Source organism: Podarcis liolepis (genome assembly GCF_965112155.1).
Source record: "Podarcis liolepis genome assembly, chromosome: 3".
NCBI classification, from domain to species: Eukaryota; Metazoa; Chordata; class Lepidosauria; order Squamata; family Lacertidae; genus Podarcis; species Podarcis liolepis.
Genome location: NC_139557.1, coordinates 120,689,242 through 120,709,642, shown reverse-complemented (window position 1 = coordinate 120,709,642; position 20,401 = coordinate 120,689,242). Strand labels below are relative to the sequence as shown.

General features: G+C 48.4%; 1 protein-coding gene across 1 annotated transcript in view; it reads right to left on the bottom strand.

The window, feature by feature from the left end:
* Window positions 1-20,401, bottom strand: part of KIF13B (kinesin family member 13B) — a 199,630-nt gene that overhangs the window by 170,234 nt on the left and 8,995 nt on the right. The window contains 1 exon segment of the mRNA XM_083494982.1: window positions 4,871-4,964. Coding sequence (XP_083351108.1) covers window positions 4,871-4,964 — 94 coding nt within the window.

Sequence of the window (20,401 nt, the reverse complement as noted above, 5' to 3'; positions counted from 1 at the left end):
TTTGCAGGCGGTCCAAGCCTGCGACAGGCCAGTCCGCAATTGATTCTGATGCTTTATCAATTACATGCTATTATAGCCTTGCCCAAGGGGCTATCTGTGATTTAAGTGCTCCTCCTAACAAAGGCAGTCAGCTATGACAGAGCCTTTGAAAGACACCCAGCCCGTGCACTATCAGGCTCCAAAAAAAAAGGAGGATCCGATCTTACGCAGGACCGACCTTGACTCAGCACTGCATTTCCCCGAGATCTGGAAAAAGAGAGGAATGCGCAGCCCAGAACTTTCTAACCGCCATCACTGTTTTTTAAAAACCCGAGGTGGCAATGTGACCCCAGGACCCGGCGTCCTGATGGGAAAGAATCCCTCTCCTCCTTGCATTGCAAGCCTCCGCCACAATAGCAACAACATCCCCTGTGGTTTCTCAGATCCGCGCTGGAGCTATTTGGGCTGCTTGCTCAGACGCCGGGACGGGTGCCAGCCTTCAAAGCACACAAACCTACCTTGTGACCCTGATAGGGGAGTGTGAACTTTGCCCCGTGCCGAAGGGAGTGGGCTTAGTTCACGGAAGTGAAAGTTGCAGCGCAAAAATCGCTCGGCTGGCCGGCCACCCACCCCAAAGCCATGAATCCTAATTGCACGTTCCCCTCCTGCTCCCCGAGGTTCCCATGTTTGACAGCCTCGTTCTTGTGGTTTTCTACCAGCCAGGCAGAAGCCAAATGGTGTTTAGTCTGTGCTGGTTTCCACCGTCTTTGCTGCAGGGAAGCATGGACTTCCCATCAATTTCCAATCCAGTAATGAGGAGCTGAGTCAATGAAATCGAGAAGCTCCAAGTTCAAGTCCACAGAAGTCCCGATCCTGCCTGCAAATTGCTTCTAGGGACCACATGGAAGGGCGGTACCTGCCCACACCCCCTCCAGATTTCTACCTCACTCCTTCTCTCCTTCCAATAATAATAATAATAATAATAATAATAATAATAATAATAATAATGATTTATTTATACCCCACCCATCTGGCTGGGTTTCCCCAGCCACTCTGGGTGGCTTCCAACAGAATATCAAAATACAATAACCTTTTAAAGATTAAAAGCTTCCCTGAACAGGGCTGCCTTCAGATGTCTTCTAAAAGTCGGGTAATTGTTGTTCTCTTTGACATCTGGTGGGAGGGCACTCCACAGGGCAGGTGTCACTACCGAGAAGGCCCTCTGCCTGGTTCCCTGTAACTTGGCTTCTCGCAGCGAAGGAACCGCCAGAAGGCCCTCAGTGCTAGACCTCAGCATCCGGACTGGACGATGGGGGTGGAGACGCTCCTTCAGGTATACTGGACCAAGGCCATTTAGGACTTTAAAGGTCAGCTTTGAATTGTGCTCAGAAACGTACTGGGAGCCAATGTAGGTCTTTCAAGACCGGTGTTATGTGGTCTTGGCGGCCGCTCCCAGTCACCAGTCTAGCTGCCGCATTCTGGATTAGTTGTAGTTTCTGGGTCACCTTCCCAGTAGAATCTGGACACCCTTGTCGGCAAGGAACAGAATAGATGTTGGCAGCTGATATGAGCGGAACGAGAAGAGCAAAAGACACCAACGCTGCCAGAATATTTGATGGCCTCTTGATAATGTTGGGGAGCTCAAAGTTTTGCAACGCGAAGGGGCTTTGGCCCCCAGCCCATGTAGCCTGCCACAAACAATGGATCCTGCCTCAGGAGCCATTCTAGGGGCTCCTAACCCTGGTTGTTTACTCAGATCTTCTCATGCTGAAAGATGGCCATGTTCCAACTATAGCTGTTTTTATAACTATGAACTTCCAAGATGGAGCAGGAGGAAGCAAGCTTGCTCCGTCTTCCATGTGACAGCCCTTGAGATATTTGAAGATGGCTCTCATATCTCCTCTCAGTCTCCTCTTTCACAGGATAACACACCCAGCTCCTTCGACCATTCCTCATAAGGCTTGGTTTCCAGACCCTTGATCATCTTGGTTGCACGTTCCAGCTTGTCAACATCCTTCTTAAACTGTGGTGCCAGAACTGGACACCAGGTGTGGTCTGACCAAGGCAGGACAGAGTGGTACTATCACTTCCCTTGATCTGGACACTGGACTTCTGTTGATGCAGCCTAGAATAGCGTTAGCTTTTTTTGCTGCTGCACCACACTGTTGAGCTTGTGGTCCACCAAGACTCCTAGATCCTTTCCACATGTACTGCTAGTAAGCCAGGTGACCCCCAATTTATATTTGTGCATTTGGTTCTTCCTGCCTAACCGCAGAACCTGACACTGGTCCCTATTGAAACTCATTTTGTTAGCAAATATTTTCCGTAAGCGGAATCCTGTACTTCTGCAGAATCGCACCATTTGAGTAAGCTTGATTATAACCCTGCTTTTCATCTCTGCTACTAGAGATACACGTCATACATGCCTTCAGCTAACCAAACAGCTACTTAAGGCGAGCTGAAACAGCATTAGTAATATGGCAGTACAGCTCAGACATAGCCACACCAGAATCTGGAATTTCACCTGCTCTCTGGGATTTATCACTCCACAAAGCAGCATCTCAGGGCTGGAGTTTGCATTGCATGTGTGATTTTGTGGATAGGAACCGGTTCACAACCATCCATAACTAGTAGAAGCAAATTCCTGCATTCTAGGGGGCCGGATGCGATTACCCTTCCGAGTCTATAATTCTACGATTCCATGAATTCAGATGCACAGTGAAATCCTATACCCATCTACTCAGAAGCAGGGCCCAGTGACTTCAATGGGGCTTACTCCCAGGTAAGTGGGTATAAAATTGCAGCCTCGGGGATCTTCTTCGGCCAAGACTGAGAAAGGATCTCCTCCCCAGGCTGCAAGGGAAATCTGCCATTTGCAAGAAGTGCACACAGACATGTGTCTAATAGATATTCTCCCGAGAGAAAGGGATATGGATGTTTTCTGGGGGACTGGTCAATACGAGGTCAGAGATTAAGGGAAACTAATACAAGCTCTTCGACGTATTGCAGAGGGAGCTTATTGAATCAAGGCCTTGGTGGGCTACAGCGCAGAACCCTCCAGAGCCCATGTCTCTGAGACACATGTCTGTCTTATTATTGATCGTTGCAAGCTGCTCTAAGGGGCTTTTATGGCTGAAGGGCAGAGGGAGAAATGCGTCAATCAAATGAATAAAACAAAATAGCAGGCCGAATCTCATCCCTGACCACCTGATGGGAGTCATGGTCCAACAGCAGCAGCCTGACTAGAGCTGGCACCTTCCAGATGTTTTTGACTACGACTCCCATCAGCCCCATGGGAGATGTAGTCCAAAACATGACCAAGGCGCCAGCTGGGGCAAAGCTGAGCTGATTTTCCTTCTCACAGAAAGGCTCTCAACATTTAGCAACCCTCTCTACCCCACATCCAGAAGCGACACCCGTCCCCTTCCAATCAGGACCTATTAATTTCCCTGCCTTCCCCCACTAGCCAGGAGAGCAAATTTGCTTCAACGTCTAAATACATTCCCTTCTAACAAGATGACATTTGAGCCTGCTCCAAATCTGGCTGTCACATTGAAAACAGTCATATTTTATGCCCTGGGAAGGAGGGGTGGAGGGAAAAGAAGACGAAACCAGACAAGTTTTGAGCAACTCCCCACACTGCGGTTGGAAATATGAGTGAGGGAGGAGCAGCCATTTTTACAACAGCAATATATTTCAACCACGTTTTCAGAAACGTAGCGAAGCATGACGAAAATACGTGTTTGGAGGGTTGCTAGGCTGGAAGCAGCCAAGTCAGACTGAACGGCTCCCCGTGCCAACCGGCAACCCCCCCCCAAAAAAAAACCAGTCTCCTGTATCTGCCACACACAAACATAGCTGTCAACTTACAGATTTGAAAATAAGGGACCAGCAGCCTTCAAAATAAGGGATCAGCAGCCAAAATAAGGGATTTTAGTCAACCAGCTGAAATACGAAGTTAAAAGGGACCAGGTAATTTTGGAGAGCAGCGCCGGTTTTTAGCCCTTCGTTTCCAGAGGTTGCTGCTCAAGACACCAGCCGATGAAACACTGCAATTAAATAACTACAAGCAGCAACCACTTTTCGCGCAAAACGAAGTCCAAGCTACGAAGATGCTGCTGCAGTTCTGTATCTTTTCTCTCGTGCTCCATCTGCAGCTCTCAGTTCCATCAGGTGGGGTGGGAGGAAGGGGGGGGGAATAGTGCCCAAAGTAAACCCACAGATCAGACCATCTATGCTAGTCTACCACTCCAAATCTATGGGAGAAGTGCTTGCGGTCCTTCCCTTGTAGCCCTTGGAACACCTGCCCGCGCCTCCGCCTCCTCCTCCTCCTCTCTCTGAACTGCTTTCTCTATGGTTGCGCTCGCTCTCCTCTCAAGGCCCCTCAGCAATTCATAGGCCGTGCCAAGCTGCCCATCTCATCCGGGTCCTTCGGCAGCGCAGCCGCAGTACGTCCTAGCGAGCGCGGCGGCATAGGGCAGAGGGGAGGCCCCAGGCAGAGACGCTCAGGAGGAGGATGGTGGCAGAAGGGCCCGAGGCTCCCGCCAGTCCTGGTGGGGAGGGGCTCCCGGGGGCCAAGGCTGGTGAGAGGAGGCCGGAGGGGGGCGGGCCGGGCAGCCAAGCAACACAGTTGGAGCCTCCCTCCTCCCTGGCCGGCAGGGAGGGAGGGAGAGGAGCTGCTTCCTTTGAAACCCGGGAAATTTAAGGGATATCATCAATAAGGGACAGCAGCGGGACATGGTGCTGGGATAAGGGAGTTTCCCGCCAAATAAGGGACGGTTGACAGCTATGCACACAAATACACAAGAAAAGAAATCGCATCAGCAGCGAACCAATTAAACCAGCACCATCACACTCTCGTTTCTCCTTCCTGAGGAAAATGAAGACTTACCTGGCATCCCCTTTCGAAAGGTTCGTGTTCACAGGATGAAGGATAACTTTGTTTTCGTCCACATCCACTACACATTTCGTATGCAGGTCTATTTCTATTAGAAACAAAAAAAAAAGAGGGAAAGGAAAGAGAACGTCAAAAGTCTGCCTTAAAATCAGAGGTGTTTCGTGGTGCAGCTGGAATATTTCTGCTGAGCTTCCCAATTCACCCAGATGCTTGAAAGTCAGGTTAAAAGAAACGGCTAGTTTTGCGCTGCCATTATTTAGTTGCGTTATAACCTACAACACACATCGTAATTATTAATCGCAACAGTCAACGGTGCCCTTCAGTGCAGTTCAAAAGTTGTATATTCCTATCCTATTTTTCGTTTTCATAAAAATAATAAAAAGCATTGTTTGTATATACCGTTCACTGTGCTCCTCCCTTCCTCAAGTTAAAGATACATCTATCTATAAGTTTGATTTCTCTCTGAAGCTATTATTATTATATCTGTTTTACAGATCAAGAAGGCTGCAGTGACTCCTGTGTGACTTTTGTTATAATTCTGCGGCATGGCTTATTTTGTTTTGTTAACAGAGTTTCATAGGCCGCAATTGTTTTAATGATGACTTGTAAATGTTTCACAGATGATTTGCTATCTATTCAGTGTAATTTACGCTGCATTTGTGATGTTCTGGGACGGTACTGCTATTTATCTTTTGTAAGCCGCTTTGCGATTCATTTGAAGGAAAACATTGCAAATCAAACAGAAATATAGTGAATCAAATCGGACGAAAACGTCTTTGATATGCCGGCGTTCGTTCACTGCTCCTCCTACTGATGAGTTTTAAAATCAATCTTTCCATACAGATTTTTAGCCTCTTGGATCCTGTTTGGCCCCCACCCACTGGCACAAACTAAGGGCCTCACTCTGACTGCTCACCCACACTGTCGCAGCTGCACGTGGGTTCATCTCCAGCTTCGCACTTGGCCACAGAAGCTGCTGGGTCGTTCCAGCATGGTTCCCCCAGTTTTACAGAGACGCCACCAGGAAAGGACTTGCGGAGCGATTTGCAGCTGGCAAACGAGCCCCAGAGGCTGGCACAGAGGGCAGGAAGAGAGGCAAAGGGCTGCCACACAGCTGTTTAGTCAGATATTGGCTCCAGGCAAGCGAGAAGGCAGCAAAGGAGGCCTCTGCCCCACCAGTGACACACGAGCATAAAGGAAGCCTAAGTCCATACACACACCGAGACTCTTGAAAATTTAAGCGTTTCTGGATAAGACTCTTGCAGAACAACTGCAACATGGTGGTACCTGTATTGCAGGGGGTTGGACTCTACAGTTCTGTGATTCTACATCCGCCACGAAAAAGGCATGCAATTTATGCCCTTGAGACTGACCCAGAAACTCCAGCGGGTGCAGAATGCCACGGCGAGACTCCTTACGGGGTCCTCGCTGTGAGATCACATTCACCCAGTGCTATACCAGCTGCACTGGCTTCCAGCAGAGTACAGGGTCAGGTTCAAGGTGCTGGTTTTAACCTTTAAAGCCCTATACGACCTAGGACCCTTGTACCTACGGGACCGCCTCTCCTGGTATGTCCCATGGAGGACCTTATGGTCTTCAAACAAAAACATCTTGGAGGTCCCGGGCCACAGAGAGGTTAGGCTGGCCTCAACCAGAGGCAGGGCTTTTTCAGCTGTGGCCCCAATCTGGTGGAACGCTCTGTCACAAGAGACTAGGGCCCTGCGGGACTTGACATCTTTCCGCAGGGCCTGCAAGACAGAGCTGTTCCATCAGGCCTTTGGCCAAGGCACAGCCTGACCCCCTCCTTTGGTAATTCTTCACAGAACTCTAACCCAATGGTTGCCATCAATTTGATTTGAACTGATTTTTTAATGAATTGCTTTTAGAATGCTGTATTATTTTACTGTTGTTAGCTGCTCTGAGCCCGGCTTCGGCTGGGGATATAAATAAAATTTTATTGTTATTATTAACATTCATATTCATATTTTCTATGAATTTCCAGCTGCTCCTGCCCGAGGCTCCATTCCCATGGATGAAGGTTGGTTTAACGAAACCACGCTAAAAACAAAATCACACTTAAAAGCTCAATATTGGCCCCCAAAAGGAAGACCTCCCAACATTTCCAAGGGAGTCTCTGGCTTTTATGAGCCTCCAGGTGGGCCGTAGCATAACAGCAGGTGCAATGAAGAAGAACAACATGGTGGGTATGTTTGGGACTACAATTCCCATCAAGCCTCAGCAAGCACAGGGACCGGGGTCATAGTCCAAGATATATGGAGGGCTTGTCGGAAGACAGATTAGAGCAGCCTTTCTCAACCTGTGGGTCCCCAGGTGTTGTGGAACTACAACTCCCATCACCCCTAGATAGCAAGGCCAGAGCTCAGGGATGATGGGAGTTGTAGTCCAACAACATCTGGGGACCCACAGGTTGAGAACCGCTGGATTAGAGAGAAGGCTGTTGCAGAAGATTGTGCCCAACTCCAGTCTACGTCTTTGCACAAGAAGCCAGAGCAGGTGCCTCCATTCCCGTTGTTTGAAGACCTTGCTGTCTTGATATGGTCTAGGGAGGTGATGTCAAACGCACCCAGGCTGAACAACTGGAGACCCCCATCCCCGCCTCTCTCTCCCTAAATAAATACTGTTCTGCCGTATCAACAGAGCAGCATGGGAACGGACTGAGCTGAATCTCGTCGGAAATGACAGGAGTGGATTTGATCAGATCTGACATGGGGCAGTGGTTAGGCCAGGGCTGGAAAAACCAAAGTTCAAATCCCCGCCAGGCTACAAACGCCACGAGTGACCCTAGGTCAGGCATGTCCAAAGCCTGCTCCGGGGGCCAAATCCGGCCCGCTGGTCGGTGTAATCCAGCCTCTGTGGCAGTTTATTTCCTGGGGTAAAATCCCCCCAAAAGCTCAACAACTTCAACCCTAAAAAAATGTCAACAACTTTGGCCGGCCCTAACTCATACTCACTTCATCAAATCTGGCCCTCTTTGAAAAACGTTTGGGCACCCCTGCCCTAGGTCCATCACACCCTTTTGGTCTGAGGCTCCAAGACTTTGGCCACCTCATGAGAAGAGAAGACTCCCTGGAAAAGACCCTGATGTTGGGAAAGATGGAGGGCACAAGGAGAAGGGATGACAGAGGACGAGATGGTGGGACAGTGTTCTCGAAGCTAACAGCATGAGTTTGAACAAACTGCAGGAGGCAGTGGAAGACAGGAGTCGGACAAGAGTCGGACATGACTAAACGACTAAACAACAACAAGAATCAAGACGCAGGTTTGTTGTAATGATAAAATGGGAGTGGAAACATCGAAGAATCACATGAACCACCTGGACATGAACCACCTGAAGTTCTCTGCGGGGAAAGGCAAGATGCAATGAAATAAATATTGAATATTTCTCCTTTCGCGATTCCCAAACAGGTCACCGGCCCAACCATCAACTCTCCCAACGGTTTGACTTCACACCCCAAAAAGGTATACTCCTCCACTGTCTCCCAAGAGACAGACAGGTTGTTGTTTAGTCGTTTAGTCGTGACCGACTCTTCATGACCCCCTGGACCAGAGAACGCCAGGCACTCCTGTCTTCCACTGCCTCCCGCAGTTTGGTCAGACTCATGCTGGTAGCTTCGAGAACACTGTCCCACCATCTCATCCTCTGTCGTCCCCTTCTCCTTGTGCCCTCCATCTTTCCCAACATCAGGGTCTTTTCCAGGGAGTCTTCTCTTCTCCTGAGGTGGCCAAAGTCTTGGAGCCTCAGCTTCAGGATCTGTCCTTCCAGTGAGCACTCAGGGCTGATTTCCTTAAGAACGGATAGGTTTGATCTTCTTGCAGTCCATGGGACTCTCAAGAGTCTCCTCCAGCACCAGAATTCAAAAGCATCGATTCTTCGGCCATCAGCCTTCTTTATGGTCCAGCTCTCACTTCCATACATCACTACTGGGAAAACCATAGCTTGAACTATATGGACCTTTGTCAGCAAGGTGATGTCTCTGCTTTTTAAGACAGACAGGTGCCAACACATAAAAGCAGTAAATCAATTCTGCGAGCTCCCTTCAAGGTATTTTATGGGAAGCAATTTACAAATGGAATCGAATAAGCAAATGGATGGATTCCATCACTGTCCCCAACACTTGCCCATCGCGCCCACAGAGCAGGGTCTCCTAATCCTCTCTCCCACCAAACCAAGGCCGCTGCGACAGTTTCAGCTTTCCAGTGGGTCCGTGCCCCTTCCTTTCCCTGCCGCGCTGAAGGTAAACACCAAGACGACAAATTCAGGATGACAAGGCCTCGGGGGCATAGCCAGTCTACGGGCCAGTAGGGTGTGGAGGCAGATGGAAAATATGGCGAGACATTTCTGAAATACCAGGCTATGCACCCAGGATAACGCTTTCCCTAGGTTTTCTCCGGGAAATGCAAATAGGTTTTATTTCCACTTCTGAGTGTCCCTTTGAAGCGCACACCTGCTATGGCGGTTAATCTACCACTGCCTTCCCTCCCACCTCCAATCTGTCACTAATTGGGATTTTTAAGTCGCTGGGCTGTAAGCTTTCAAATGCAGGAGGTGAGGAACATGCTATACACTGTTCTACTGCAAAGGGGGGGGGGGGCGAATCCCAATATTTCCAAACGCCGAAGCACCTACGAAGCATGATGCTGGTCCTCATGAATTTGGGTCCCTCTTGAGGCGGGCTCCCAAAAGGAAATTGGATTCCCAGAACTAACCCCACTCCCACTCTGCCTTACGGAGCACAGCATTGGCATTGATAGAAAGGGGTTTGGGTTCCTTTAAAAGGTAACCTGGCCATGAGAAAAGCCATTTGTAGATAAGGAATATCACAGGAAGGGGAAAGGGTTGGGGGAGAGGAGGGGGCTACCACGGGTGCTAAAAGGAGCTATTCTTTCGCTTCACCGAAACTGAAAGAAAATTCCATCCCAAGATAATTATCAGCTTGCTGTGCTTGGAAAAAGCCACGGGTGTCAAATTCCCATCACCACCTTGGGAAATATTCGCTACAGGTGAAGCCTAGACATCAGTCCAGCCAGGAAATGAAGGCCCCTTTCCATTCAAAGGATACAGCAAGGTCAGAAGAACCTACATAGGAGGTTGTCGGTTTGGGATGAGAATGCAGAAAACTAAGGTTTTCCCCCAAGTCCCTACACATCTAGTAAGTGAGGTATACTTCTTCAGTACCTTTGATCTTCCATAACTATATGGCCATTCAAAAAACATTTGGATTTAGCTATTTCATTTCAGGATGAGTCCTTAACATGCATTTCAAAATGCCTCTCACATAAGCCACAGTGCCGTTCATTACCTGAGAACCATTTTTAATTTTGAGAGAGGTGCAATTTCCCACAATGGTGAGTTCCAGCTCCTAATGTCAGGGTAAAGGTAAAGGGACCCCTGACCATTAGGTCCAGTCGTGGCCGACTCTGGGGTTGCGGTGCTCATCTCGCTTTATTGGCCAAGGGAGCCGACGTACAGCTTCCAGGTCATGTGGCCAACATGACTAAGCCGCTTCTGGCGAACCAGAGCAGCACACGGAAACACCGTTTCCCTTCCCGCCGGAGCAGTACCTATTTATCCACTTGTACTTTGACGTGCTTTCGAACTGCTAGGTTGGCAGGAGCAGGGACCGAGCAATGGGAGCTCACCCCGTGGCGGGGATTCAAACCGCCGACCTTCTGATCAGCAAATCCTAGGCTCTGTGGTTTAACCCACAGCACCACCCGCATACCCCAATGTCAGCGTAGCGGCATGCAAAAACCCAACAGATTTTTCTGATGCAGATGTCTTCAAGCACAGGGCAAAAGGCTAAGTTTGCTGGGGATGGGGATATGGACACCCTCCAAACCCGTTTATGAATAAGCAAAAACTATACTGACAGGCTGCTACGCTGGCTGCCTACAGACAGATGTTGTTGCTCCCCAGCAATCTGGTCAACACAGCTTACAGTGGTGCCTTGTGTTACGGACAGAATCCGTTCCGGAGGCCTGTCTGTAACGTGAAACGCCCGCAACTCGAAGCGCCGTGTCTGCGCAGGTGTGCGGTGCGATTTAGTGCTTCTGTGCATGTGGTGAAACCCGGAAGTAACCCATTCCGGTATTTCCAGGTTGCCGCAGGATACAAGATGAAAACACGCAACCTGAAGCAGATGCAACATGAGATATGATGGTATTTCAAACTGGCATCCTGCAGTCTGGGGTGGCCTGCCTTTCGCAGGGCAAGAAATTCCCTCCAACTCCATCCTCACCTCTCCACTTGTGGCAAGTACCAGCAGGGTTGGTGGCAATGCCCAACAGTGTACCTTGTACTGTTAGAATATTATATGCAATTACTATTGAAATTAAACAAAGTACAGAAGCACAGAAAATGAGAAGACTGCAACTGTGAAACTAGAACGGATGCTGTCGAACTTTCCCCCCTTGGAGAAGCCTTCATCAGTTTGTTGGCTGGAGAGCCCCTGCGATTAGTCAAAATTTCTTTGTACTAAGCTTTCAGGATTACCTCCTAAGGTCCAGACACCCTCTGCCAGTTTAGCCTGACTGCTGCCATGCACAAACTGAAAGGTCCACTATAAAGTATGTCATGCTGAACAACCATCCCAGTGTTAGAAACTCACATATATAAGCCAGGCGCAAAATGGCTCCTTAAACCAAGGATGCGGTCGCGAAAACAGAATGTCTAGTTACCATCTGGGAGCAAAAAGTCTTCTTTTTCAATGACGGACTGACTGTGATTATGAGTTAAACGTTTGGCTGGTTCAGATGACAACCTTGAGCAAGGTTAAGAAGAAAAGTCAGTGACGCAGACCATTCATAACGTAGGAATATTCTTCACAACTGTGAGCAGGGCAGTGCGGTGGGTTTAAGGGAAGGGAAATGACAACAATGAACTATGATGATGTTCACCGCTCCTGCTCAGGCTGCACAGAAAAAGCAATTTGGTTCCTGAAATCCATTCCGGTTGTGCAGGTAAAATACAACAACAACAACAACAACAACAACAACAACAACAACAACAATTTATTATTTGTACCCCGCCCATCTGGCTGGGTTTCTCCAGCCACTCTGGGCGGCTTCCAACAAAGATTAAAAATACATTAAAATGTCACACATTAAAAAATTCCCTGAAAAGGGCTGCCTTCAGATGTCTTCTAAAAGTCTGGTAGTTGTTTTTCTCTTTGACATCCGATGGGAGGGCGTTCCACAGGGCAGGTGCCACCACCGAGAAGGCCCTCTGCCTGGTTCCCTGTAGCTTTGTTTCTCGCAGTGAGGGAACCGCCAGAAGGCCCTCGGAGCTGGACCTCAGTGTCCAGGTAGAACGATGGGGGTGGAGACACTCCTTCAGATATACTGGACCGAGGCCGTTTACGGCTTTAAAGGTCAGCACCAACACTTTGAATTGTGCTCAGAAACATACTGGGAACCAATGTAGGTCTTTCAAGACCGGTGTTATGTGGTCTCTGTGGCCGCTCCCAATCACCAGTCTAGCTGATAGAATTCTACAGGATGGGGCAATAGTGCGTGAAAACAGTCAAGATCCAATGATCCCCAGATGGTGGGGGTGTCAGGCGCCATCCCAGCGCCGCCCAGGCATCTTCACTTGGTCACAAGTGGTCGAAAACCAGGTGCAAAATTTAGAACACTCATCACAAATGGTGGGTGGATTGCATTTTGTCTGGTCAGTCTGCCAGGCTGGCTACCAACCTAAAGACGACTGCACAAATTCCTGGAAGAGAAGGCTATCCGATGGCTGTGCCCGACCTCGACATCTGCAGGCAATAATCCTTCTGAATACCAGCTGCTGGAAACCGCAGGAAAGGAGAAGGCTCTCATGCACGGATCCTGTTCGTGGGTTCCCCACAGGAATCCAGTTGGCCGCTGTGAGAAGAGGATACTGGACTAGATGGGCCCCTGGCCTCATCCTGCAAGCCCTCCCTAGATGTCCAATCTTCCCATGAAACATATACTCTTCAGCCAGCCTCAGGATTCCCAAGACTGAAAACCACAGAGACTGAACATTTGGGTCAAATTTGGCCTGGCAGCCAATGCTTGAAGATGCAGTTCCCCCGCAGAGGTTTATTATTATTTATTCTTGATTTCTGGAATTCAAGCCCGCTGCTTCGAGCAAACGGATGCCAGTTGGCATTCCAAAAAGAGAGAGATTCGAAAGCAGCAGATTTCCGGTTAGGGAAATCAAGTAACACGAGACAACCACATCTCCAATCCATTTCTCCCACCAACACATGCTGTTTTCCAAGTGCCTTTGCTGAGTGAAAATTGAACTGACTCCATGGCGGCTGGAGGGGAAAGGAGAGACTACAGAAAGCCCCGCATGGAAGAAGCTGCAGAAAGCACCAACCAGGGGCACAATCCGGTGGAAATTTCTGCAGCCTAAGCCGCATTTGGGTGAAGGGAAGCTGTGCGAGAACAGCGCTCTTATTCTCACAGCGATTCCCCTCATCCACGCAGCTTGAAGATGTTCCCCTTGGATTGGGCCCAAAGTCAACAAATGTGGCTGGAAGGATCGCTCCCGAAGTTTCAGAGACTTGCAGAGCAATCCCTTTTGCGTTGCCCTTTTGAGAGCCAGTGTGGTGTAGTGGTTAAGAGCGGTGGACTCGTAATCTGGTGAACCGCGTTCGCTTCCCCGCTCCTCCACATGCAGCTGCTGGGTGACCTTGGGCCAGTCACACCTCTCTGAAGTCTCTCAGCCTCACTCACATCAGAGAGTGTTTGTTGTGGGGGAGGAAGGGAAAGGAGATTGTTCGACGCTTTGAGACTCCTTAAAGGTAAAGGTAAAGGGACCCCTGACCATTAGGTCCAGTTGTGGTTGACTCTGGGGTTGTGGCGCTCATCTCGCTTTATTGGCTGAGGGAGCTGGCGTACAGCTTCCAGGTCATGTGGCCAGCATGAATAAGCTGCTTCTGACGAACCAGAGCAGTGCACGGAAACGCTGTTTACCTTCCCGCCGGAGTGGTACCTATTTATCTACTTGCACTTTGACATGCTTTCGAACTGCTGGGTTGGCAGGAGCAGGGACCAAGCAACGGGAGCTCACCCTGTCGCAGGGATTCAAACCACCGACCTTCTGATCAGCAAGTCCTAGGCTCTGTGGTTTAACCCACAGCGCCACCCGCGTCTAACTGACTCCTTAGGGTAGTGATAAAGCGGGATATCAAATCCAAACTCTTCCTTCTTCTCTTCCTCTCAACTACTGTTCCCATCATCCTTAGCCAATGGCCATTCTGGTTGGACAGATGTGAGTCCATCAGCTTCTCTTAAGCTTCAACCCAATCTATATTTAATACCAGCATTCGAATTTGGCCAGGCGCATTTTGCACCTGGCTACTGGCCACTTGCAACCAACTGAAGATGCCTGGGAGCCAAGATTGGCGCCTGACGTCTCCATCACTTGGAGGTACCTGCCTGGGGATCCTTGGATCTGGACTGTTTTCACATACTAGCAAACACATCCTGTAGAATTCTCTCCGGGATATTTTATCTGCACAATCAGAAGAAATTTCAGGAACCCAAAAGTAATATTTTTAAAATACGAATTTCGAGCCGTCTGCCCTCAAAATGGCATCTAGGCAAAGATGACAGGAAGAGTTAGAGGCCAGACAAAACAGAGAGTCTATAAGGAATGGAGAATATATAAAGAATACTTAAAGAATTATGGTGTATACAGAAATCTCCTGGCAGAATTAGACTGATCCTTGAAATTCATAACTGAGGTATAATGAAAAATCACAAGAAACAGGTATAACGTATATAACAGATAAAGTGCAGTGAGAATACTTGGAAGTCTTTGTAAATGTTTGCAGCACTTTTTATTTCTAATTGTGTGAATAATCGTTGCATTAAAAACATACTTAATGTTGAGGAATTTCATAATTACGTATGTTTTTTCTCTTCTTTTTTCCTTGATTTTTATACACTTGTCCTTATTTCATGTTTTTCTTTTCTTTCTTATGTTGTAGGCTTGTAATGGCAAATACTGTATGGATGTATTCACTTTAACTCAATAAAGATTGACTCAAAGTTAAAAAAAAACCAGGCATTCCATTTTGGTAACCATAACCCTGGTTTAAGGAGCCATTTGGCACCTGGTTTATATAGCTGAGTTTCTAACACTGATATTTACTTGGGAGCAAGTCACATTTAAATCAACAGGACTTAACTCTGAGTAGGCACACACAAGATTGTGTTGCTAGTGACTCTGAACTTATCTGAAGTACAGTTGCAGCTTGGTTCTCAAACAGAACCGTTTGAAAACCAAGGTGTGGCTTCCCATTGGCTGCAGAAGTGTCCTCCAGCCAATAGGAAGTCACGCTGGATGTTTGACTTCTGAAAATTGTTCGAAAACCGGAACACTCACTTCTGGGTTTCGATAGTTTGGGAGCCAATTTGTTCGGGAGCCAATGCGTTTGAGATCCAAGGTACGACTGAAATGGTTAATAGGGAAATTTTGAAGGTGGGAAGAGTCCACAGCAGCGTGACTTAAACCACTGGTCTTTAACAGGTGAGGTGGGACCCACAACTAGGTCATAGCCTGACCTACGGTACATCCCATAATCAGCACAGGCACCAAAGAAACGTATGATAAATGAATTAAGAAGCAGGTCTCCGACTTCAAGCGAGGACAAAAAGGTGAGTGAGTTTGAGAAGACGGAAGAGAACTGGCATCTGTTCAGCCAGAGACACTCTCTTCTGAATCCTACCTTACAATAAAAGTCTGGGTTACAATTTTCATAAAATTTTCAGACCGCGGTAATTAGCTGGTTAATTATGCATGGGTACATCTGCCGGGGAACATACAATACTTGCACCCAGATCTCCGCAGTAAGGAGAGTCAGAAAGGCAAAAGGTAATTGTGCTCCAATTTTGCCTTGCCGCAGGAGGGTGGGGGCGAGGAAGTCAAAAACACTGAAAGAGGAATCTGCATGTGTGCCCTAGGTATTTGGGATAGGGTAAACAAAATTTTCAAATAATAAGAGGCGTCATTTCTCGCTCTCGGCTTAATCATTCTTCTGCTAAGTAATTGCACGCAATGAAAAGGCAACTCACCCAGCAATTTTTCGACCCAGCAATTAAAAGGTATTATTGCTATGTTATGAATATGCTCCATTCATCCATTTTAATGTTTCGGGCAGCCGTGAATTAAAGGCACAGGAGAAAGGTAGTCAAAGATGGGGGAGAGGGAAGAGATGGAATCATCAAATTGGAAAGTTGGAGGGTCCCCAAAGGGCATCTGGGCCAACCCCCTGAATAATAATATAATAATAATTTATTATTTATACCCCACCCATCTGGTTGGGCTTTCCCAGCCACCCTGGGCGGCTTCCAACAGAATATCAAAATACAATACAACATCAGACATTAAAAACTTCCCTAAACAGGGCCACCTTCAGTTGTCTTTTAAAAGTAAAATAGTTGTTTATTGCCTTGACAACTGCTGGGAGGGTGTTCCACAGGGTGGGCACCACCACCGAGAAGGCCCTCTGCCTGGTTCCCTGTAACATGGCTTCTCGCAATGAGGGAACCACCAGAACGCCCTCAGTGCTGGACTCAGCGTCCGGGCAGAACGATGGGGATGGAGACGCTCCTTCAGTATACTGGACCGAGGCCGTTTAGGGCTTTCAAGGTCAGCACCAACACTTTGAATTGTGCTCGGAAACGTACTGGGAGCCAGTGTAGGTCTTTCAAGATCGGTGTTATGTGGTCTCAACAGCTGCTCCCAGTCACCAGTCTAGCTGCCACATTCTGGATTAGTTCAGTTTCTGGGTCACCTTCAAAGGTAGCCCCAAGTAGAGCGCATTGCAGTAGTCCAAGCAAGAGATAACCAGAGCATGCACCACTCTGGCAAGACAGTCTGCAGGCAGGTAGGGTCTTATCCTGCGTACCAGATGGAGCTGATAAACAGCTGCCCTGAACACAGAAATGACCCGCGCCTCCATGGACAGCTGTGAGTCCAAAATGACTCCCAGGCTGTGCACCTGGTCCTTCAGGGGCACAGTGACCCAATTCAGGACCAGGGAGTCCTCCACACCAGCCCGCCCCCTGTCCCCCTAGAACAGTACTTCTGTCTTGTCAGGATTCAGCCTCAATCCGTTAGCTGCCGTCCATCCTCCAACCGCCACCAGACACTCACACAGGACCTCGAAGCCATCTTGAAATCCAGGAATCATAGCTGAAGAATCCTGGACAGGTGGCCATCCAACTTCTGTCTAAAAACCTTCAAGGAAGGAGAGTTCACCACCTTTGGAGGGAGACCAATTCCACTGTCGAACAGCTCTTACTGCCGAACAGACATGTGGACTCCAAAGCTACAGAAGTTTCTCTCAAAATGGGCATAATTGCCTCACAAGTGCAAGAGACTTTCAGGAATTCTGATGTTGTTGCAAAGCTTTTATTAGGCACTGCTCTATTTTTAAGCATGCTGAAACAAACTACACAGGAACGTGTTTGCTTCCCCATCGCACAGTTTTCCAAGATTTCACTCCTCCTGCCGTGCAAGTTGCTTTACAAGGGCACTCAGAGCCAATAAAACGAACTGTGTTAAAAACCTTCCTGGTCTTCAAAAAGAAAAAGGTAATTGGAGGCTGCCACTTTGTTTAGAAGCAGATTAACAAACGTTCAAAAAGGAGAGATACAGCAGTCACGGGAGACTTCCTGATATTTGTTGAGACTCAAACCCTGCCAAGAATGTAAAGTCCAACGAATCGACCTCGCTGACAATTTCATTTCCTAGAAGGTGGAAGAAGCAACAAGGAAATCATCTGCCCTGGACCTAGTCCTCAACAACAGGGAGAAATTGATCGGCGAAGCGAAAGTACTCGGAAACTTGGCAGGAAATGATCATGTCCTGTTGGGTTTCGTGATACAGAAGCAAGGGAAAGTGGGGTGTAGTCGGACATGCACTCTGGACATTAAGAAGGCCAGTTTTAAAATGTGATTAAGGCTGGATGGCCACTTGCCATATATGAACTAGTTGAGATTCCTATATTGCAGGGGGTTGGACTAGATGACCCTGGAGGGCCCATTCCAACTCCACCATTCTATGATTCTACGATTCCAAGCATAATCACCGTATTTTTCGCTCCACAAGACGCACCTAATCATAAGACGCACCTAGTTTTTAGAGGAGGAAAAAAGGAAAAAAATATTCTGAATGAAACAGTGGATGTATGATTTTTGTGGTTCATACTGTGGTCACAGACATGTGATTTGACGGTGAGTTTGGGGTAGCCCAGTGCAAAAATCCTGAGGATCCCTACTTTGTAACCACGTTTTTGCGCCATTGCGGCTCCACGAAACAGTGGATGTGTGTGTGTGTGTGTGTGTGTGTGTGTGTGTGTGTTTGGTGCAGGCTGTAGCCATGGACATGCTATGTCATCTGATGGTGAATTTGGGGTGACCCAATGCAAAAACCCTGAGGATCCATGGGCTTTTACCTCCCGCCTCCCAGGCAGCCTCCTTTATCTCTAGCTTCCTTATCTCCCTCCCCGATCGCTTGGTGATTAGCGGCTTTGTTTCAACACCCACTTCCCTCTTTCAAAAAAAACCCAACCATGATTTGCTTTTCGCCCCGGGCAATTCGGCTCCAGGGACCACACATTCATTCCATAAGACGCACAGACATTTCCCCTTACTTTTTAGGAAGAAAGACGTGCATCTTATGGAGCAAAAAATACAGTAAGCCTAAGAAGACTCTAGCTTTTCACCTTTCAGCTCGTATTCACGTACCAGTCGGTCCCCTTTCCGTTCAGAGGCATACAACACAAAGTCGACGCAGTCCAGAAACAGCAGATTCAAGCGACAGAAACAGGAGTTGTGCAGGAAAGGGAGTTAACCATCTTGTGTAAACAGGTTCCTTGGTTGAAGCAGGGAATCTAGCGCACACGGTATAATTAAACACCAGAACAAACACAGAGGAGAGGAGGTGGCCCCGTGGAAGGACAAGCAATTTCATTCCTCTCCATCCTAAACCGCCCGGCTGAAAACTGGCAATTCAGATAAGGCGCCACAGTACCCTTTTACAGCGTGGTTGGGGAAAACTCAGGACCCAAAAAGAAAGCAAATGCAACGCTCTAGGGAAGAGGTCAGCAAACTTTTTCAGCAGGGGGCCAGTCCACTGTCCCTCAGACCTTGTGGGCAGCTGGACTATATTTAGAAAATAAATAAAAATGAACGAATTCCTGTGCTCCACAAATAACCCAGAGATGCATTTTAAATAAAAGCACACATTCTACTCATGTAAAAACACCAGACAGGCCCCACAAATAACCCAGAGATGCATTTGAAAAAAAAGCACACGTTCTACTCATGTAAAAACACACTGATTCCTGGACCGTCTGCCGGCCAGATTTAGAAGGCAATTGGGCCAGATCCGGCCCCCGGGCCTTAGTTTGCCTACCCATGGTCTAGGGCTCCCATTCTGGCACGTGGGGCACCCTACTCCCCCCCCCCACTCAAGGGATATGGCTTGCCCCCTTTCCTTGAGTTTCTCTGTCTGCAGGAATGTGTCCTTGAACTCTGATACTGGCACTGACTGGACAGAGGAATTTGTGTCTGTGTCTCATGGAAACTAAGCCAGTGTTTCTCAAACTTGGGTTCCCCCGCTGCTGTTGGACTACAACTCCCACCATCCCTTTCTAGCAGGTCAGGGATGATGGGAGTTGAAGTCCAACAGCAGCTGAGGACTCAAGGTTAAGGAACAGTGTGCTAAGGGAAGATCGAATTTACATTTGTCGCTCTGACCACCTTTGCCTCTGGCCCCAATCATCACTACTAAGCAGCCCCCAGAAAGTCACCCAGAAGGGTGAAAAATGCTCCTTTTCCCTGTTGTGCACGTTGACGTTCCAGTGCAACACACAGAACTGTGGTTTGTTGCCTCTGATTCAGTTACTCCCTAAATTTGTATTCCACCCTCCCCTCCTAAAGGAGGCCAGAGCAGCAGTGCTACAAATGCATGCATTGGGCTCACAGCCTACCCTCTCCACCTCCAGAGGAGCCCCGCTTGCAGCCACGCCAGAGGAAGAAAGGCAAGGGAGCAGGGAGCCAAAGTTCATGCAACACTCAACCACGGTTTAGTGTTACATCCAAACGCAGCCGCAGAGGAACTGTGTTTGTGTGCTTACCAGGATCTACATCCCAGTGACGCAGTTCCTTCGGGCTTCTCCCTAAATTTGTATCCCACGCATCCCTACTAAAGGAGGCCAGAGCAGCAGTGCTACAAATGCATGCATTGGGCTCACAGCCTACCCTCTCCACCTCCAAGGGAGTCCCACTTGCAGCCACACCAGAGGAAGAAAGGCAAGGGAGCAGGGAGCCAAAGTTCATGCAATGCTCAACCACGGTTTAGTGTTACATCCAAACGCAGCCGCAGATACTGGTGGAGGCTGTCGCTCAGCGGTATGGCATCCGGGTCCCAGGTTCAAAACCTGACACCACTAGGAAGGGCTGGGAATGCCCCATGTCTGAAACCCTGGAGAGCTGCTGCCAGTCAGTGTAGGC